Genomic DNA, 22,908 nt, shown 5'->3' with positions numbered 1-22,908 from the left:
TGAGTGACAGGAGGAGCTCCCAAGTCCTTCAGAAAGGTAAAAAATGGCGTAATTTGAGTTCTAAGATATAGAACGATCGAATCCTCTGTGATTCATTTTGTCTTTTTTTATTATTGTTTGTGTCTATGGTTACAGTTCATTCAAGACATTGAGGGGCATTCAAGAGACTATGGGGTTTGGAAAAGGAGCTAACAGACTATACGCGACCATCGATCTGGAGAAAGCTCTAGTGGGTTGAACTCGGTCTAGAGAAAGCTTTAGTGGGTTGAACTCAGATCCTTGACGAACCCAAAAACCCACGATGGTATGATTCCTTTCACATTTACTGTGCTAACCAAGCTGGCAATGTAGGAGTTCTCTTTCATGCACATGGGACTGTTGAATCTCTACTGCACTTTAAATACTTGGATGCTTGTATTTTCTTTCATCCTCTTTCTGATGAAGATATTTGGCAATGGAAATGGAAGATCAGGATAAGCCAGAGACCCCATCTAATAAGCTTTGCAGGTTCTCCAAGATGAAACAATACGAAATCCATTCGTTCCGTCCTCATTGAACAGTGTTAGGCAAACCAAAGAGTTGCAATTTTTTGAACTGCAATTCCTACGTTTGCATAGGTCCCAAAAACAAAGTGAAGCTCTTCATGCAATCCGAATTCTACCTTCAGCCTCCTGGTGATAGCCCTACTCGGAGATCCCTGTTCGATTCTCTTAAAGTTGGGTGCATTCATGTGTTGTTCAATCCATTTACAGCATATTATAAGTATCCATGGCATCTTCAGTTTACATAGCAGAAGAGACAGTTGAAGAAAATAATATAAATGTGATAGAGTCTCTTCAGAAAATCCCCAAGGAACAGAGGAAGGAAATGAGAAAGACCATAGTCCAGGAAATTATACTTGCTATTCAAGATTTAAGGTTTTCCAGGATGCATTTATGATTTCTTTGAATAATATTCTCTGGAAAAAAACTTATTCCTCCAAGGATGAAGCCATTTGAATCCATGATGCATTCCATTATGGAGGGGACAATGCATCTGAGTTGAGTACAAGTTTTGAACTTTACAGACAACTAAGCTCTTGTAAAAAATTGTTTTGAAATGAGGATACATGAACAATCAGACGTTCATGGTTTCTGTAATTGCAAATAAAGGCATTGAAATGTGTCAGGAAATTGTTATAGGCGCTATCTCCACGATTCATAGGGAAAAAACTGAAGTGGAGTCTGCACCCAGCAACTTTCGGTTTGTTGGATGTTATTTAATTATGTAGTCAAGAGCATAGTTAATGGTTGTTATTTAGTTATGTATTCATGAACATAATTATCGGCATCTTCTTTGGTTTTAGTTTGGTGGTTAAAGGCTACCAAAACCAGAGTTTTATACTGATCAGACCTCTAAATTACACAGATGCATATGTATGTGTTTTCCTTATCAGGCATTAAGAAAACTGTTCAATGTCTAAAATTTAGTTTCATGTATTTCTCTCTTTTAATATCATAAAATGTGCAAATGAAATCTATTCAATGTATCAATGATGTGTAGATTGTGGATTACTTTAATTGTGTGTGGTTTAGTTCAGATTATTGTTTCATTATTGTTTCATGGAGCAGGAAGTATGGCATTGGATGAGGTGGAGTAATTTTGAAACCGTCTCAACTCCGCCTTCAAGCTCTGACATAAGCCTAAACACAGATGAAGCATTATTCAAAATTGCTTCCATTTCTTCCTTTGACATAGTTTCTCCTCCATGAATGATGAACTGTCGGTTGGATTGAAATTCTTCAATGCGATTGCCTGTCTGCTAGTTAATTTTACAGATCCTTTATTTTTGTTTTGCAAAATACTTTAGACATCACAACATTCTTCTTAGGGAAAAATCGACTCAAAATTTGGAAGAAGTGTTGGAATTGTTAAAGGGTTGTCGTTTGACCACCCCTGCTCAGTTTCGAAGAGTGGTCTATCTCAACCCTAGGTTCCTTTTTTATAGATCCAAAATGAACTTGAAGTCTAAGCTGACTTTCCTTGGGACCTTCATGGAGGAAGAGGATATCTCTAAACTAATTATTACGTATGCAAGGGAATTTGGAGCCAGTGAGAAGAAGCTTAAATCTACAATTTCTCTTTCGGAAATATTGGGTGTTGTGGGTTGAGTATTATCAGAGTAATAGCTAACCATCCTCATATGTTCACGGCTTCAGAGGAAAAGGTAATGGAGTCATTTAGAATTGCTGAGGATTTGGGTTTCAAGTCGGGATCAAAGAAGTTTGTAGTTGCGGTACATGGAACGTTTAATCTAGCGAAAGAAACCTTAGAAGAAAAGATTAGTGTTTGAGTAGTTTGGGTTTCTCAAAGAAAACAATTTCCCAAATGATAGATCGGGATCTGTCTCTATTATGTGGCTTTCAAACGGATGGTGAGATCACTCACACTTTCCTCAGATTCAGTGGTACATCAACAATATGGAGATCAAGCTTGTCTACACATGCCAGCATATAGGTCAGAATGAACAAGGGATAATATGGCTACTCTTTAGTGACCAGAGACAAATATGGCTATGGCTACAGATAAGCTCTATTATAGAGAAGCAAATTTTGTAACCAAGTGCGATGTTAGGTTTTGGTGGATTACTTTTTTTTTTTTTGTATAGATGATATTGCAGTCGAGAAATATTATGTTTAGTATGAGAATAGCTCAGCAGAGAACTGGCAGATTCTGTAATTCTTGGTCTCAGAAATTTATGAGAAAATTTGGGGTAGATAAAAAGCTCATCATTGTAAGTTGTATCTGATCTGAACAAAATCCTTATTAAAATGACACATGCACTGAATTTGTCACTAGAAAAACATTTGCTAAGATTATGCCAGATAAATCTTTAATATGATTTTTCCTGTTCATAGTTTTTATTTTTTCACCAAAGAACTCCAGGTAAACGCTCCACTATTGGCAATTTTAATAAGGGGTCATTTTGGCTATATAATCTTCATGATTTCTCTTGCGGTATTTCAATATGATTGGTAATTTAAAAAAACTTTGAGGCTTGCTGTTCAGATGGTCTCAACTAAAGAGAGTTACCTTGGATGGGACTCTAGCTTAAATTTGGCATTCCCTGTCATAACAAGGAGTGCTCTCAGAAATGACTTGATTCATTTTGGGCAGGGAAAGGATAGAAATTTGAAGAGATTGGGTAGAACTCTATTATCTATAACAGAGTTCAAGTATTATTTGGACAATCATCTGCCTTTTTAAGTTTTAGGCTATGCTGCCCTCTGCAGTTACAACGTTACCAAGTTTTGCTTCAGTTGTAGTTTGCAAAAGTAAACACCTCATCTTTGCAAAAGCTAACAATTCATTTCAATGAAAAATGTAGTGAATTATTTGTTCTTGATAAATTTTAGTCATGTTGTGAATGAGTAGTCCAAATGTATGACGTCTGCTTCATTTGTTTGACGAGATGGTAGGTGGTCCTTACCATTACAGTGTAGATTCTAATCTTTCAACAAATTTTGAAAGTGTGATCTAGCAATTTTAATAAGGGGACTTTTTGGCTATATAATCTTCATGACGCTCTTGCAGTATTTCATAATGCTCTTGAGCTATTTCATGATGCTCTTGCGAATGATAATTTAGACGAGACTTCTTGTTCAGATTGTTTCAAGTTTCAACTAAAGAGAGTTAGTTTGGATTGGACTTTACCTTAAATTTGTCAATCCCTGTCATAACAAGGAATGCTCTCAGAAATGCCCCACTTGATCCATTTTCAGCAGGCAACGGATAGAAATTTGAAGAGTGGGCAGAACTCAACTATCTATAATAGACTTCAAGTATTACTTGGACAATCATCTACCCTTTTTAGTTTTAGTCTATGTTGCCCTCTTCAGCTACAACATTACCAAGTTTTGTTTCAGTTGTAGTAATGGAGTAGTTGCTTTGATAACATCTAGTTACGCTGTAAGGCGTTTCCCTCTGGGAAGAACTCCCTTATATGCCACCGTGTCTTATTTTAGACCATTGATCTGATGTGTTAGATGATTAAAAGAGATTGTGCCGTTGGATCATATCATTATAGTTGGAATTTTAATCAGCGCTGGTTGAACTCCCTATTTATCTCATGCTGGAGAGATTACCCGCGGGAAGGGGCGCAACATCGACAGCGGTATCATAACTGGCTAGGATTGCATCCACCGCAGATAAGGAACCCAAATTGGAAGCGGCGACAGCAGCAGAGAATAAATGTGAGCAGAAATATAAATCTGCAGTTTCTGGAAGACAATATGCAACGGTTCATTTTTGGCGCCTCCAGGCAAACCAGAGAAAATCGTCGCTTTCGCGACTGTTGTTGTCTTCGACAGTCTTGTTTAGCTGCCCTTTGTTGAGAGCTAGTAGATCATTTTGGTACAATGACAACAGACCTGAACAGATCACTAGAGGATTACCAAACACCAATAAGGACTGTCACGAGGACTGCGAGTGAGTGTCCATCTCAACCACAACTCGACCAGTGATATCCTACCAACTGTACTGGTAGGAATGACTCGGATGGTTAGTTGAACCGTGATTAGATGATTGCAAAGGAATCTCTCATCAAACTTCACACTTTCCACTCTTTTTCTTGGTTCAGGAATCCTCAAAAAATTGTTAGGCTTTAAGCGTATCTATCTGCTCGCTTCTTTGTTTTACTTTTTAGATAGGACTTATATCTCCATTTGTCGGTCTTCAGTTTCACTACAGATGCTTCATTAGTGTACTGCAGTATTAATGGGTTAATTGTCATTCCCGTTTTCTTTACGCTGAAAATGGATGTTTCACTGTGTTATTTTTAACCTTTAATTCAAATACGCAGTGGGTTGGTATGTGTTTGGCAATTTCCTTCTAAAATTACCCTTGGCATGATATTTATTTTATCCATCATCTAAATATTGGCTTGATGTTTTTGTCTAAATATTATTTTGATGTTCCATCCTATACTAAGGAATCTTTTAAAATATTAGTCTGATCATAAAATATGTTTTAATCTAGATATTTTATAAGTTAATTATGCCGTAAGGCATTTCCTTCTAGGAAGAACTCCCTTATATGCCACCGTGTCCTATTTTCGACCATTGATCTGATGTGTTAGACGATTAAAAGAGATTGTGCCGTTGGATCAGATCATTATAGTTGGAATTTTAATCAGCGCTGGTTGAAATCCCTGTTTATCTCATGCTGGAGAGATTACCCGCTCGAAACCCTTCGCAGACAGTTGTGATGGCTTCGCTGGAGTTTCGATTTCCTTGGCATCTTCTGAATTTTCTATTGAATTTTATATAGTTATCTGTAGACAAATTTCCTGGCTGCCTCATCAGTTTGAAAATCCCAATTCAGTGGGGATGAAGATCTCAGTCGGAAAAAACAAAATATAAATTAGGCCCCAGGGCAGAACCTTGATGTATCTCGGGGAACTGTGTACATTATCTGTATCTTCATATAGGTACAAAGGATTGCATTTGCACCATTTTCAAATTGTTTTATATTTTAGACCCGGTGCCATCTGAGAAATGGACCAAGCTGAGTATCATGATGTATATTTTGTATAACTACGACACATTTGGTGTGGGACTGGCTCTCTTTCCCAAGGGTAATAATCAAATTGTAAATCTCTCCTTGTAGAAAGTTTAAAGACTTGGTTGCCCTTGTGTTGCACACAGATAGGGCACTCCTCAGACAATTTAATTACCTGCACCAACAGAATTCACAGAAATGGCAGCCTGAATCAGTTATATATGTTCTTTCAAAAATATATTGATTTAATAATGTAAATGAGTGCTTGGTTTATCTCACCTTTGGCGCACATTTGAAACAAAATAAGTGGCTACATGCTAATTGCTTCGGCTCCACAACGCATCTGCACATAGATTTATGGGTAGAAGTTTCAGATTTTGTTGTCTGTTGTTATAATACAGTTAAATCATTGAAATAACAATGTAAAAAAAACGATAAATGTTAATGCAAGAACGTGAACTTATTCTTCCTCATGTTTGTCTGTAACTTATTATTGCAGACTTTGAAATTACTACGAGGAGAAGGAGATGACCTACCTTATTGGACCAAGAGGTAATTGACAATGTCCATGGAATTAGATGAATTGATTGAGGATGAATCTGGAGAAAAATCTGGGAGTTGTGACATCCAAACTCATCTATCACTTGCAATGCTTGGAGTTGATGATGATTTGGTATCAAACAATAGTCCAGATCAAAGTGTAAATCTTGTACATGAGAGCAGAACATTGGAAGATTATTTCTATGGACATTATAGCTATTCAACAAGCTTTGATTGATTTAAATCTACTTCTCTGAGCTTCATAATTTTTCTTACTCCTTGCTTCTGTAAAAGCTTCCATATTTTATACTTGGTGTATTACTGTGAGCCAATGCCACTACTTAGCTATGTTTAATTTCAATCACTCTCCATATTGGTTGAAGCTGTGTCTGAAGTTGAGTGGAGTCCATGTAAAGTCCCTTGCCAATTCCTTGTATAAATGTGAAATCCATTAGTGGTCACTCGTTTTGGTGACCCACTGGTGCTCACTAGAGCTGAAAATTTTCTTGTCCTTGCCTTTGGAGCAATTGTATGTATGTGGAAGGAAAAGAAATTATGATATCGCTATTGATATGCCAAACCATTGTTATGTACTTTTTTAGGTCTGAAGATGTGTAACTTGTGGTTTAGCTTGGTACATTCTCTTGTATACTAGTTTACTTTGAATTTTTCAATATCATAAGCCCAATAGCGATTTAAGTGTATGTCTGCATGGCAGAACTGCATTGAGGTTAAACTTTTCTAAAATTAAGTTGTATTTAAAGAAATATGGTGTCTAAAAAGCATAGAACTCCAAACATCAAATCTCTTTGTTCCTTGTAGGCTTGAACCAACATCTCTTCTAGAGAAATTCAACAATTCTAATTTAATAATCCTATCAGCCTCTCTTTGTACCTTTTGAGACAATTGCTAGTTCTAGATGGGACATATAACTCCAATGTGCTTTGTCCTCGTTACAGAGAACACAAAAATATTAATTCAGGTTATAACAACTATACCACTAGTACTACAAATCATTTCTGCTCAAAAAGGGGGATTTAAATCATGCAGCAGCTTAAGAGGGGCAGGGTCCAGTTTCAAAATAGCCTTACAATTGGACTAATAAAAATAAAATCTGATTCGCTTCATAGGCGTAGAGTAAACAGGTACCAATGAGGTAAGGTGCAAGTGGACAATTAAATCATATTCAACACAAGACAAGCCCTCGGCATACAAATGCAATTGAAAGTCTTGTGTTATGAGCTCTGAACAAGATCACAAATGATATATTATTCACCAAATTTTAATCTTCCACAAAGAGACAGATTGATCCTCTCTGAATTTGCCAAACAAATAAGAAAATACCAAAATTATGCATAGAATCATCTTTGAACTGTAAACACTACAGTATATAGTAACCTGGGAAAGTGATGAAGCACTCAATACCATACAAAAATAAAATTCCTTAATAGAAGAAAACACCACTGAAAATTGTGAAAAGCTGCCAAATGAACTTTGCCAATATTTTAGATTTATAGAAACAAAGTCAAAAAACCTCTTCAAAGCTAAGTTCTTACTACCAGCCACATCCAATAGAAAAGGTTTTATGGGGTCTAATAAGATCAAAACTTGCTTGACCATGGTAAGATAAGCACCGTACCTACCTAATGTATAAAAGAAGACTGATAAGCTGGAGGAGGGGCAGGCAGTCTACTGCCAAAGTGATGGTTGCTATAATTAGTAGAGGAATTGTAAGAACCCAAACCCAACAACGAAGGTCCCATGTTATCTGATGGATACATATATGGCCTTGAGAGCGAGACTGGAGTCCTATTTCCAACACCATAGCCTACTCCATATAATCCTTGGTTTGATCTGTCATATGCATTTTGGCCCTGTAGGTTGTAGGATGTAACGCCTGGAGCTGCACCAGAATATTGTACTCTATCCAAAGACCTATAAAAGCTTCTGTCTGCACCATTGGAAGAAGCATAAAGAGCCGGAGTTCTTTCATTTGCACTTAATGGAGGCATATATACACCATTATTTCCTCCATTAGCACGAGGACGCTTAGGTTGAGACTTAATAGCACTTGCAGACCTTTTTCTGTCAGCCTTATCTTTCTCTAGCTGAGCTACACGCTTTTGAAGAGGATCTGGTGAGAACTGCGATTCAAGTTTGTGCTCCTCAATGCACTTTATAACAGCTCTATAAGCAAAAAGATCTTTTGTATTTACTTCATTCTGTAGCACCAAATAAAAATATCGGTCAAAAAAGGAACTTCTCATATAACCAACAATACTAAGCCAAAATGATCATCACATAACAAGACATTATGTATAACAGTAATACAATCGTACTTGTGCAACAGTAGAGTTATTCCCGCTTTTTAAACTTGCCTGAGAAGCTTTCTTAGCATCTTTTAGATATTCCTTCAACAAAGGAACAGGTGCAAACTTCTCTGTCAACCCAAATGCATGAGCAAAGTTGACTGCCTCAATTTGTTTTCCACTATTGACCAGGGTTTCTACAACATCTGCATGAAATTGTCACAAAATTTTCAGTTAATCTGAATATGTCACAAACATTTGAAATACCAAAAGACAGTTTACTGTGAAAGAAAAAACAATACAGACAACTTCAACGTATTTGTCAATAAAGATAACAGCTATGTCAGCTTGAGACCATTTTCGTAAGTAAACAGTTCCCCACTCATGAAAGGCCATATGACACTTTACCATAGCTGATCATCTTCAGGTGCCTTTATTAATATCAACAAAATAACTTACATACAACTTTCTACCTCATAAAAAGATGTCTACCTAGTAGAGGCCACTCAGTATCTTCCTTGCATATGAAATGTTGAGATCTAAAGAAAAGACTACCAACCCCATCAACTTAGAAACCCGTTCACTGGACTAAAAAAAAAACGTTGGGAAGGTTTACTACAGCCAGGATTACCAAAATTTATCTTCAACTCAATGAGCCACAACCAAGTATACTGATAAAATCCACCAGTCCCTAAAAAAAACCAAGCTAGCCATGAATGCCAGAAAAACAACAAAAAAGCCTATCTACCAAAATGGATGGAAATTTTTCCAGCCTAGACACTGAGGCTAACATTACATAACATCAGCCAACCAACCTGGCATTTTTTATTCAAGTCTAAGGGAACGACAGAGTTCAGGTGTCTGCCTGCACCGTGCAATTGCAAGAACAAGCTTGCATAAGTCATCTTTATCAAACTCTGATGCAATTCCAAAAGTAGCTAGAAGTTGCAAGAAGGCCTGGGCCTCCAACGAATTTCCATTGGAAACATCTCCTTCATGGTTTATCTTCAACTTCCATTCATGTGCAATACTTTTGGCTTGCTCCTTATTTAAGGGCAGAACTGGATGTTCAACACCCAAAATAGGATCTGCCAAAACAGGTACATGAGATTCCAGTAATAATGTACAGGCCCGGCGTAGAGCCAGGAGCCCAGACTCTTTCTTGTCACTTGACTTTTGTTCATGAGAATAAAACCCCTCCAAGGACTCTAACACTAACCATGGTGGGTCAGTTGCAAAGTTTAATGCAGAGGGAACCTCATTGCAAAACCCTATTTCCAATTGCAAAAGTCATTAAGAATGGGAAGAAAGGATTTAGGGATTATAATGTCTGAAAATTTCTATTTTTAAAGTATTATAAAATGAGTTTAGATATTTATATAACAATAATAAGTGGAAATCAGAAAAAGAAAAAGAAAAGAAAAGAAATTGATTGGAGATAAAATTTTTATAATTTTGTAAATGTTATTGAGTTCCAATGCTCAAACAAAATATTTATAAAAGGTAATTGACTGGTCTGTGGATGAAGCAAGCATTTGGAGGCTAATTCGTGCAGTCCGACAATAAAAGAGGTGAAATTAGAATGATTAATGATAAGACATACATCCTTTTATAGAAATTGCAATGAGGTTCTTCTTAAAGGTGACTTAATTGTATCACATTGATTTTGACATGACAACATCAGTAAAATGATATAAAAGTCGTTGCAACTAGTACACCTGTGTTTGGTGCATTAATCACTATATGAGATTGAAGGAATCTGGCGCATTCGCGATCAGAACCATTGCTTGATTGACAACAACATGAGTCTTGTGTTGTACAACAATTGTATAATTGGTGCATTAATCACTGTATGAGATTGAAGGAATCTGGTCGCATTCTCAATCAGAACTATTGACAACAACATGGGCCTTGTGTTGTACAACAATTGTATAATTTGATTGTGAAGGATTTAAGGAGAAGTAATGTTGTTTTTTCTGATCCTAGTAAGGATTTTCAAATATACTATTTATCGGTCCCTGTGGTATAGATTGTTTGGACCTTCTTTTCTCCCTTAATTGTAAGTGCATAAAAATATTAGATTCATAGGACAGGGTACCATTAATCATGTGATCCAATGATCTTGGACGTTTTTTATTGAATTCTTCAAAACTTATTTCCATTTGATCTTCCAAAATGTGAAGATAGTTTTATTGGATGGAACAATGCTACAACTTACAAGTTATAATAACAAAGATTCTGTTCTGCATAATGCTTTCCACCTTGCAATATTTTTGTGGATATGGTTAAGCAATATTCTCTTCGAGTAAAGAATAAATTATTGTGTGTAGAGTCATTGGGTTTACTATAGTAATGATCGTAGCATTTTGTAGTCTTTTGTTTGTTGTTATGTGGTTTAGTGGTTGAGACAGTGCATTACCATGTTAATGACCCAAAGTCAAACTTAGAGATCAGAGCCCTCAATTATAAGTTTTTTGAATTTTATGAGATTTATATGCAATATTAATTCAATAATTAAAAAAAATATAGACTTAGGCACCCTAAATAAACTTCAATTTATACATCTTTAGAATCTCATTTATGCTACATATCTGCATCTTATGTACATTTTCCCATTCCCATATCGGAATTGTTCCTCAATTTATGCCTTACGACATTTCCTTTGCAACATTTGGTGCAAATGCTAGTTTTACATTTTCCTATATAGAATTACATAATCCACGAATGATCTAGAACATGATGGATCATGACACAAAATGATATGACACTGATGGCATGGACTACATGATGACATGGTAATGTCAAGTCACCTTTTGCTGCTAATTTCTTTGTGTCTTCTTGAAAATATGGTGCATGTTCTTCTTCTTCCTCCTCCCTATGACTTGAAGATAAGGAGTCTTCAATGTGGTCTTGATCTTCCATATTCTCGTATAATCTAGTGTTCCTTCATCTTCTTACCTAATGATCATCTTATCTCCTGAGATCCTTAGGTATCTTCTAGCATGGTAGCCTTCTCCATCTCCTTCATAATCATCCTTTCATGACATAATAGAATATATTAGACTGCAATCCACACATGACAAGATGGAATCATTCATGTAAACCCCTATCCTAATATGCTTCATGAAATCACTTGTTAGGGATAGAATTCATGACTGGTTGAGTGAATGACTCATGGATTGCGTAACTCCAAAGGAAAATCTCTGGGACTGAGACTTGAGACTACACAATGCATAGTTTAGGATGGATAGCGTCAAAGGATTGCATAGTTGAGGGACTCAAGGACTCAGGTTGTAGGCTTTAGCCTTGAGACTACGCAATGCGTAGGTTTGGAGGCCTGGGTAGAGGGATTGCATATTTGAGGGGTTCAAAGGCTCAATATGGAAGCTTCAGGCTTGAGACTATGCAGTGCAGAGTTATCAAGGCCTGGGTTGAGTGACTATGCAGTTAAGGGATTCAAGGAGCTAGGCTGAGGGATTGAGCATTGAGTTTTCCCACTGCACAATGCTGGAAGGACATGGAGACTAGGTGATTTTGTAATTATGTAGTTTAGGAGCTCAAGGCTAAGGATTGAGGACTAATACTATGTTATGTGTAGTTCAAGCCTAGTTGGAGAGAAACATTTCATAAATATGGAGCTCAGGGGTTGGGCTTGAGCACTCCAATTGTGTTGTGCACAGTTTTAGGAAGCAGAAATTGTGCATTGCGCAGTTCCAAGAGACAAGGATGTTTCTTGAGATCTGAGACTATTCAATGTATAGTTTAGGCTACCTAAAGGAGACTGAGTGGTCCAGTAATAGAGTTTCCTAAATTTGACTAACTATCGAATCATTGAGATAAAGATAGGAAAAAGCATAACTCTAAACATAACCACACATTTAGATGACTTAATGACACAACATGGAACACTCATAACACATGAACAACATCCTTTCCTTAATGCAACAACTTTGCGATGACCTACACAAAGTGCAACACCAAACATACACTTTGCGACAACCGTGATAACACTTGTATGATAGTGCTTGAAACTTTGGAAATGAGTGAGTTACATGTTTACATGGTAAGAACAACTCATTTACACAAAATTTAACCTTTGAAACAACCAAAACTAGCTTTTGTGAATTAGGCCACACTCCACATGCTAAAATACGACATTTACTATATGAAGCGAAAAGTGAGAACAAAACTTGCGATACACAAATGAAAGTGAAACAGACGCATGACAGAGAAAAGATAACATGGAAAGGACACTATTTAAACTAAAAGAAAGTGAAAGCGAAAGTTGAAAGCATGAAAATGAAAATAGTGAAAGTGAAGGTGGGAAAAGTGACATTTTGAAAAATTCATGAGAATAGAATTACAAACATAGCCAAAAGTAAGGGACTATCAATGATAGTGCACACTAACTGTCGACATGGGTTGAACATTGCATAAGAAGTGTCTTGATGGATTGTTGTATGCTTGTGTAAAAGAATTCACTCATGAAATTTTTGTGAATTGAGCATGTGTGAGCAAGTGACTTCGATCGATTAAGAAGTGATCATGGAATGATGGATCACAAGATCCATAAAAGGCTCCAATGTTCAAGTGTAGGTAAAATTCTGGAGGGCATTTTTTAGAGCGACAACACTTGGTGACACACTGATAGAACTCCAACTTCTCTGCCTTGATCAGTTTTGTCATGCAAGGTCTATTTCTTCAGGGAATATTGATTCATCATTCATATTACCATGGCTTCCCCACTTACCCCATGCATAAACATAGTCCCCTTCATTCCTTTACTCAGTTAAACACAAACACAAGATCAATGATCACACAATGTTTCAAATCAGGAAAGGGTAATTAATTTTTCAAGATTTAGATTTTCAGAGTATAGATTTTCATCTTTGGTGTTGCTCCACTACTAGCAGGCTTGAAGATTACCCCGATGGATTCACTTCAGGGACACAAACATTGCTCTGCTTCCAGCAGGTTTTGAGAGTACCTCGATGGAGTTTCTTGCTTTAGATAACTACACAAGAAGCATTTCTCTTCTTTTTCCTTTATTTATTTATTTTATATAGGATTGTGCATTGACACCTATTTATTTCATGGATGGAAGAGGGTGCCTGAATTATTGAGATCAAAATAGGTTGTCCCTTCAGAGAAGCATATATAAGGTATTTGATATAGGTTTTCTCATTTAGATTTTCCCCTTTTCCTTATCTACTTGATTAGATCATACTAAAAACACTTAAAAATAAAGACCCGAGTGTCGGCATGAGGTTTACAAAATAGACACGGAGATCATGGTTCGACACAAGGATTTTCATATGCAAGGATCATATTTTCTATTGGAAAGTAATCGACCAAAAGGTGTTACCAAGACAAGGAAGAAGGACAGAGAGTTACCCAAATGTTTCAGTGTCACAAAGTCCTTTTCTATTTTGCCACATTGTATTTCAAGCCCAAATAGGACACCCTTCATGCAAATTCTCATTAAAGAAAACACAAAAGACAAAATAAAACAAGGAAACAAAACTAGAAGGACAAAAATAAAAGGAGGCTAACTAAAAAGAGGACGAAAGACAAAAGTTATAAAACATAAGGGAAAATTCGTAAAATGAGTGCAGGATGAATGTGAAAAGGAAACTAACATTTATCTAAACCTACTTCTGACCCAATAAACTAGAAGGGAGAGGTCAAGTATAATGAAATTTCCAATGAAGCCACTGTAGTTGGTCCTGACCTGAAATCACAAAGATACGATCAATTAAAACTGATAAAAGTTGTGTGCAACAAAAAATATAAGAGATTGAATAATTTGCACAAAAAATTGAAGATATTTCATATCAGCAGAAATATATGTCATAGCCACTACCTCTAACCAACTTTAGTTCTTAAGTTTTCGATGAAAACCATAATTACACAATCCTAGGAATTTTCTTGTGAACGTATCTTCATCTAAAATGCACTTTTGAGAAAGCATGAGGAAAGATCGAAACTGTTATTTGCAATGGAGAATGCTCCAACCATTCAGTGATTATATCATAAAAACAATCCTCATGAAAACCTTGAAATCCTTGAAAAGGTGAATTTTCAATTAAAGACACAATATCAAGATGAGATATTGCAAAGGGAAATGAATCTGATCATATTCAGAGGGTTTGTCAAAATAGTGAGGACCTAACATAACCATTAGCGAAGGGTGAAGTGCCTCAACTTGTTGGGTCCCTATAATACTAGTGATTACCCCATTACTATTGTATTTATACCCCTTATTAATGTTGTTGTGCCCCTATTGCCCCCATATTGTTATTACTGTGCCCCATAGAATCCCTCTATTTTTATTTTTGTGGCTTTATATTATTATTGTTAGGTCGGCTGGATTATATTGTGACTCCTTAGACTCCTATATATAGAAAGGAGGTTTTGTCATTTGTATCATCCAAGAATTGTTCATTTATGTAATGTAAAGGAGGTTTCCCCCTCGAAGAGGCTGAATTCTAAGGCGTTGATCTATCTTTTTTATCTTTTCTTGAGCTGGTTTCATAACATTTGGTATCAGAGATTTGGATTCTAGGTTTCGCTGCTCCAAACAGGTCATCGTGGAATTTTTGCTATAAATTTGTTTCGGTGACATTTCAGAAGTTGCAAAAAACACCCATTTGAGAAGAAATCGCGCTGAACCTCGGGTCCGAATTTCAGAGCTTTTCGCGCTATACTTGCGGCGATATGATCTGAGGAAGTTGGTCTTTTTGCAGACTCCTAAATTACATTCCAAACAGGTGACCTAGGGAAAATCGTCATAACTTTCTTTCTGAGCATTGGATTGAAATTTCGTAAGAAGTTATAGAAATAGGACAGACTATAGTTTTCTTGTATATATTTTTTAGAGTCAAAGGTTGAAACAGTGACACGTGGCACTTCATACAAGTTCTCTCTACTGAACTAGTCTATAATCAGGTCACTGCAGGAGATTGTGCATAACTCTTCCTTGGAGAATCCAATTTGGATCAGAATAGTGCCATTGGAAAGAGGACACAAAAGGCTACTACAAGTCCCAATTTCAGAACTGGATGATTCGAAATTACAGAGATACATCAGATTCAATATTAGGCTTCTACAAAGTGAAAAAAGGTGTGTAGTTTTTATTTTTATTTTTGCATAAGCTTGGTTTGAAAGAATTCAAAGGGCATAGTAAAGCATTATTATCAGTAATTGATGGCCCGAGAAAAGAAAATGCAAACACCTAGTAAGCAACCTGAAAGCTCTAGCATGACTTATGAAGAAGAGGAAGAAATGCAACATGATATTAAAAGAAACTCATGATGAGAACAAAAGAAATGTTAATCATGATTCCATAGACTCTAATGTTGGATTGAAGACCCACCATATTCCAAAAATCGATATGAGGAAGTTTGATGGCAAGGATCCCGCAACATGGATATTAGAGATGGAGCAATTCTTTGATCTCAATAATGTGCAAAACACACAAAAGGTACGTATGGCAACTTTATATTTGGAACCAAATCAGTTTGTATGGTATCAATGGCTTTGCTCTTGTAAAAAAATTATCACTTGGGCAATTTTTATGGAAGAATTGATATCACATTATGAGGATACAAAAAGCAATAATTTTTTTAGCCAATTGATAAGTCTCAAACAAAAGGGTTCAATAATGGAGCACATTTAGGAGTTCCAAAAATTGAACATAAGGGTAAAAGATATTCCAGAGGAGCATAGGATTGATGTATTCATAGGGTTTTTAAAGGATAATATCCAACATGATGTTCGACTTTGGGAACCTGATTCATTAGAGAAGGAATTCAGGTTAGCAAGAAAAATGGAAAGCAAAATTATGGCAACTAGGAAACATACCACTCAAAACTATAAAGACGGAAGTGTTGTTGCCCCTAGTCTTCCAAAACCTATAAGGTTGACACCACAACAATTGGAAGAAAAAAGAGCAAAAGGGATTTGTTACAGTTGCGATAGCAAATACATTAAAGGTCATAAGTGTGCTGAGAAGAAATTATTCTACATAGATTGTGAAGAGGAAGAAGGAAAGGAGCAAGAAAGGTCAAAAGAAGAGGATATACTCCAAGAACAAAGCCTAGATGAAGAACAAATAAATCCGACCATATCTTGTAATGCATTGGCAGGAATTACCACTCCTCAAACCATCAAGATAGAAGGACAAATCAAGAAGAAAAAGGTAATAGTGTTGATTGATTCAGGAAGCACCCACAATTTTATTCATTGTAAGGTAGAAAAAGAATTGAATTGCTTCCTATATCCAGCACCAGAGTGTCAAGTGATGATTGCAAATGGAGGAACAATAAATTGCTCTGGAAAGTGCCATAATATCAAGCTATCCATGGGAGAATATGTATTGACTAGCCCAATGCTTTCCATTCCAATGGGAGGTGTTGATGTTGTACTAGGAGTCCAATGGCTACAATCCTTCGGTACAATATCTTTTAATTTTCAAGAAATTTTCATCAAATTTTCTACGGAAGGAAAAGAAGTTAAATTAAGGAGTATTGTAGGGAAACTAGGAAACATAATTAGCTCTAATGGTATGACAAAGCTTCTAAAAAAGGAGCAAAGAGGTGCAATTGCACAATTATGTTCGCTAGATGTTTCCACATTGGAATCATCTATTTCTCCAGATCTCCAAAAAGTCCTGGACAATCATTCCAAGGTATTTGAGACTCCCAAAGGTATCCCACCTATGCATGATCATGATCATGCTATTCATCTGATTCTAGGAAGTGTTCCTCCAAACATCAGGCCATACAGATATCCCTATGTCCAAAAGAGTGAAATTGAACGTATGGTTGTAGAAATGCTAGAGGTTGGTATAATTCAACCGAGTCAAAGTTCTTTCTCTGCTCCAGTAGCATTGGTGCACAAGAAGGATGGATCATGGCGCATGTGTCCGGATTATAGGGAGCTCAACAAGCTCACTATTAAAGATAAGTTCCCCATTCCTGTCATTGATGAATTGCATGGATCAATTTACTTCACCAAGTTGGATCTTCGTTCAGGATATCATCAAATCAGAATGAAGACTGAAGACATTCCGAAAACAACATTTAGAACTCATGAGGGTCGTTATGAATTTTTGGTCATGCCTTTTGGCCTTACCAATGCACCTTCAACATTTCAAGGTTTGATGAATCCAATTTTCAAACCATTCCTTAGAAAATTTGTGTTAGTATTTTTTGATGATATACTAATCTACAGCAAGTCTTGGAAGGAGCATGTTGAACATGTTGACAGAGTGCTACAACTATTGGAGGAGAAACAATTATATGCAAAAAGATCCAAATGTTTCTTTGGAGTCCAGGAGGTGGAATATATGGGTCATATTGTATCTCATGAAGGAGTTAAGGTAGACCCTAGCAAAATTAAAGCCATTAAGGAATGGAAAATCCCCACATCCATAAAGCATCTGCGAGGATTTGTTGGGTTGACAGGGTATTATCGCAAGTTCGTTAAGAATTATGGGAGAATAGCAGCACCTCTAACAACATTATTGAAGAAAGATGCATTTTCATGGACTCCGGAAGCAACAAAGGACTTTGAACATCTTAAAGAGGCAATGTGCCAAGCACCGGTCCTAGCTACACTGGACTTCACAAAAACCTTTATTGTGGAATGTGATGCTTCAAGAAATGGAATTGGTGCTGTTCTAATGCAAGATGAAAGACCCATTTCTTTTGAAAGTCATCCAATCAAGGGAAAGATTTTAAGCAAAGCTATTTATGAGAAGGAAATGTTGGCAATACTCCATGCACTTAAGAAATGGCGACCCTACCTAATGGGAAGACAATTAAAGGTAAGAACGGATCATGATAGCCTTAAATACTTTTTAGAACAAAGATTATCCTCTGAGGAGAAAAAAAAGTGGGTCACAAAGATGTTGGGTTATGACTTTGAAATCATCTACAAAAAGGGGAAGAAAAATGTGGTGGCAGATGCACTCTCAAGATAGGATGAGGATGTGGAAGCATTGTTGTGCGCCATTTCTATTATCCAACCAGATTGGATAAATGAAGCAAGGGAGGAATGGAAGAATGACGAATAAGTGTGGGCACTTATTCGAAAGTTACAACAAGTTTCCAATACGTCTGATACATTTAGCTAGCAAACTGATTCGTTATGGTACAAAGATCGCTTATATCTCTGTAAGAATTCCCAGCTAAAACAAAAGATTCTTATGGAATTTCACACTTCTCCCTTAGGAGGGCACTTAGGATTTCTAAAAACTTACCACAAGGTTAAGAAGGAATTTTTTTGGGATGGCCTTAAATCAGATATTCAAATGTTTGTGGCAGAATGTTTGGTTTTCCAACAAAATAAATTGAAACAATTAAGACACCGGGTCTATTAAAACCTTTATCCATTCCAAGCCAACGTTGGGAGGAGGTTTCAATGGATTTTATCACAGGTTTACCCAAGTCTGAGGGAAAGAGTGTCATCATGGTGGTAGTTGACAGACTTAATAAGCATGCACACTTTTGTGCATTATCACATCCATTTAAAGCCAGTACAATTTCTACTGCATTTATGGAAACAATTCAAAAGCTACATGGAAACCCAAAGATTATTGTAAGTGACAGAGATCCCATTTTCACTGGAAATTTTTGGACAAAATTATTTTCTTGTCTTGGTACTCAGTTAGCTCATAGCTCATCTTATCATCCTCAATCTGATGGGCAAATTGAGATAGAAAACAAATGTTTGGAAGGATATCTTCGTTGCTTTGTATCTGATAAACAAACACAATGGGTCAAATGGTTGCCTCTGGCTGAATGGTGGCATAACACTTCCTTCCATACAGCAACAAAAATGACCACATTTATGGCACTTTATGGGTATCAGCCACCATCCATCACATCATATTTAAGAGAAAATTCTAAGGTTCAGGCAGTGGAACATCACATTGAACATCAACAACAAGTCCTCCCTTAAAGGATAACCTCGTGTTGGCACATAATAGAATGAAACAACAGGCAGATCAACATCGCAGTGAAAGACGTTTTGATGTAGGTGATTGGGTATTCCTATGGCTACATGAATATAAGCAAATGTCCCTCAAGCAAGCTAAGAAGGATAATAAATTATCACCAAAGTATTATGGTCCGTACAAGGTGTTGCAAAAGATTGGTACAATGGCATACAAATTAGAGCTTCCTGCAGCTTCTCGATTGCACCCAGTTTTCCATGTTTCATGTTTAAAGAAGGTTATATGCGACAAGCTCCCAGTTCAAACAATATTTCTAGAACTTGACGAGGAAGGAAAAATTATATTAGAACCGGAAGCAGTCACAGAAACAAGAACTCGACAGCTATGAAATCGATCAATTTCAGAGTATCTTATCAAGTGGAAGAACTTATCCGCTGAAGATTCCACATGGGAGGATGAAAATTTTATGAAGAAGTATCCAAAACTACTCAAGCGTTGAGGACAACACTCTTTTGAAGGAGAGGGGCATGTTGGGTCCCTATAATACTAGTGATTACCCCATTACTATTGTAGTTATACCCCTATTAATATTGTTGTGCCCTTATTGCCCCCATATTGTTATTACTGTGCCCCATAGAATTCCTCTATTGTTATTTTTGTGGCTTTATATTATTATTGTTAGGTTGGCTGGATTATATTGTGACTCCTTGGACTCCTATATATAGAAAGGAGGTTTTGTCATTTGTATCATCCAAGAATTGTTCATTTATGTAATGTAAAGGAGGTTGCCCCCTCGAAGAGGCTGAATTCTAAGGCGTTGATCTATCTTTTCTATCTTCTCTTGAGCGGGTTTCATAACACAACTACTTGGAAAGTACCTAAATAGTGATATGTTAAACCATAAGGATGAAAGAATGTAGGACAATTTTCATCAAGTTTGTTGATGGGAAAATGGTAAATTGAATGAAAATCATCATGATCAAAAGGGATTATTAAAGCATCAAATTCCTAATTAGTAGTTATAAGATATAAATCAATTTGAATAGCTCCATGAATGCACTAAAAAATAGAACCAACTTCATCGCGTGTTGAATGTGACAAACCATTTTCCTGTAATTGGTGACAAACTATACAAGCACCGTAATCATAAAAATAATTTCAAAGGAGTGACAACACAACAAACACATGAGACCAGCTAGGACATAATGAACGAAGAAGAATTTGATTCATGCAACAACTCTCGCATTCACTAGCACTCAAGCGGACTTTAAGTGAGATGAAGAAACAAATTAACCATATAACATTCGTAAGAAAAACCAGGAGCTGACTATTCTCAAATGAATTTTATAGACATGAATACTTTGGCCAAAGATGATTTTGAAATGCTTAGCTTCACATTTCCATGATTCTATGAGAGATAAACATTCCAAACATGAGTTCGATACAAGATATTTGCATGAAGATGAATAAACTAAAGAAGATTCATGAATCTGAACAGAAATAAAATCTTGAAAGCTCGAAAGACTACATCTGCAATACCAAAATACTTCAAGAAATAATTTACATCCAGTGAAACCATCCAAAGAGAAATGTTTCATGAGAGAAACCACATCTAACTTAGTTCAGGGACCTTACTAGAGTCACAAGATCTTGACAAGTCTCAGAAATTTCAAGGGTTGTAAAATCACATTTTGAAGATTGAACCAAATTGTGCATGGTGTGAGGATAAATACTACCAATGATTTAAATAATACCTCTACTATCCGGATGAAAACCATATCTGTCACTAATTTGATTGAATTTTACAACTTCAACAACCAGATTACTCAATATGAAAGATTCTTCTGATCACAAATCCGAAGATGAATGAATACGGGAAATTTACAGAGCAAGATGATTTGAAGAATTGTGTTTATGAAAAACAAAATATGATGAGGGATTGAAAGGATACTCGATGATTTCATATTTTTATCTTTCATCATGGATATCCTCACCACCTTGTGCCAATTTAGAAGCTAACTCGTAGGATGAAGAACTTGAAGAGCATGTAGTGTCTCCATCGTAAGTAGATGCATTGAAAACAACAGGGCACAAGGGATAATGAGATGAAGAGGAGGTTTTGGTAAGAACATATCCTTTGATAAGATCATATTATAAATCTAAATATTCCAAGTTAAAATCTTCTTGAGGAACCAAAATGTTAGTTGGTGCACTTAGGAATCAATCATCATATATATTGTCAGAGTCATCCTCATCAAAATGATTGTTCCCCAAGACTTGAGATTAATTATGCAAACTGATCACATTTAATTGACTACCAAGATTACCAGATTCAATATCATCCAAGAATGAGCTAATACCATCTTCAAATGGAGGATTTTGAAAAAGAGAATAAATATTGAAAGAATATTCACCTTCCTACTCCTCTACCTGTGTAATGTGACTACCTTGAACCTGATCACAATTTGGACCAACAACTTGAAAATAAAAGAGTGTGACAAACTAGATGGTGGATCATATTGATCAAGAGGATCATAGTACAAAGATTCATGGCATGTAGATGATAGAGGATAACATAAATCCAAATCAGATTCAAGACTAGAGTTATGAGTGTTAATAACATCTTGAGGAATGGAAAAATTGGTTTTCACCATAGGCTTCATGAGCCATTCTAATATTTCCTCTATTGAATTTGAATCATGAAAAGTGGAAATAGGATGAGAAGATGGATTAGGAATTTGATGTAAAAAATTCCCAAATTTATTATCATCGCACAAAGGCACTCTCATCGGAACAGGGAAAGGAGGAGGACAAGGAACAAAAAGAGTAGTAAATTCCTCCTTTGAAATTAGAGGTGTCTCATGATTTACAAGAGTAGAAACACCAGGGGTTTAGGTTCATCATGCAAAGAGATATGAACCAAACGCTGAAAATTTTGTTTCAAGAAATACCAATTTGTATCTTCTTCAGGAAATTCACAGGAAAGGTGAAGGAAATGATAAGAGAAATCCTCAACTTATTCATTACCCTTCATTCTTAACTGATTAATTCTTTTAAGAACATCTCGATGATCATACCTATCAAAGTCTTGATAAAGCTCCTAGAGGAAATGATGAAAATAATGGATGGAAACAAATGGTAAGGTATGACACCATTGATTACCACAACCTTTAGGGGTTAGGAAGAAAGTCACACATGCAAAATCTTCATCATCAATTTCGTAATATTCACAAAATTTAAGGAAATTAGAAATGTTCTCAATTATGGATGTTCCATCCTCACTATCAAACTTCAATTGGGACAAGTGATAAAGAGGCTCATCATGGATTGAAATTTTACAAAGGTATAGGTTAGAAAAACACCTCAAGAGTATGATTTTATGATGAGCCATTTAAGATAAGAGATTCAAAACAGGCTCAACAGGAACAGCCTGTTATCTGGCCCTCCTAGCGCCATTTGTTGACGATGTTGGAATCCATCAACCAAGGGGGTATCCCTGATGTGAAGTCCCAATTATACCTCACACTGTTTGGAATAGGAGCCCCATTTGGAGTATCGGCC

The 22,908-nt window shown here is 36.3% G+C and overlaps 2 protein-coding genes across 2 annotated transcripts in view; both read right to left on the bottom strand.

Annotated features, from left to right (window-relative positions):
• Window positions 1-7,721: 7,721 nt before the first annotated feature.
• LOC149228623 (FRIGIDA-like protein 4b) lies at window positions 7,722-8,783 on the bottom strand. The gene is made up of 3 exons (XM_089380819.1): window positions 8,690-8,783; window positions 8,418-8,593; window positions 7,722-8,300 (listed from the first exon to the last, which is right to left on the bottom strand). Exons 1-3 carry the CDS (start codon window positions 8,781-8,783, stop codon window positions 7,722-7,724), a joined length of 849 nt encoding a protein of 282 aa, XP_089236945.1.
• Window positions 8,784-9,212: 429 nt separating this feature from the next.
• The window catches only part of LOC149228622 (FRIGIDA-like protein 3), a 128,802-nt gene continuing 115,106 nt past the window's right edge, over window positions 9,213-22,908 (bottom strand). Inside the window, exon 2 of the mRNA XM_089380818.1 lies at window positions 9,213-9,658. Coding sequence (XP_089236944.1) covers window positions 9,213-9,658 — 446 coding nt within the window. The remainder of the gene's footprint in view (window positions 9,659-22,908) is intronic.

The sequence above is a fragment of the Pinus tabuliformis genome, chromosome J (genome assembly GCF_031772625.1).
Source record: "Pinus tabuliformis cultivar Carrire ecotype Pingquan chromosome J, CPIR1, whole genome shotgun sequence".
NCBI classification, from domain to species: Eukaryota; Viridiplantae; Streptophyta; class Pinopsida; order Pinales; family Pinaceae; genus Pinus; species Pinus tabuliformis.
This window is presented reverse-complemented; position numbering and strand designations above follow the sequence as displayed.

Bases quoted from the DNA above. Each gene is read 5' to 3' on its own strand.
- LOC149228623 (XM_089380819.1), bottom strand. From the start codon at position 8,783: ATGGCCTTTCATGAGTGGGGAACTGTTTACTTACGAAAATGGTCTCAA. The intron at 8,594-8,689 runs GTATTGTTTTTT...AATTTCATGCAG, and splicing joins CAAATACGTTGAAGTTGTCT to ATGTTGTAGAAACCCTGGTC. The intron at 8,301-8,417 runs GTACGATTGTAT...TTGGTGCTACAG, and splicing joins ATAACTCTACTGTTGCACAA to AATGAAGTAAATACAAAAGA.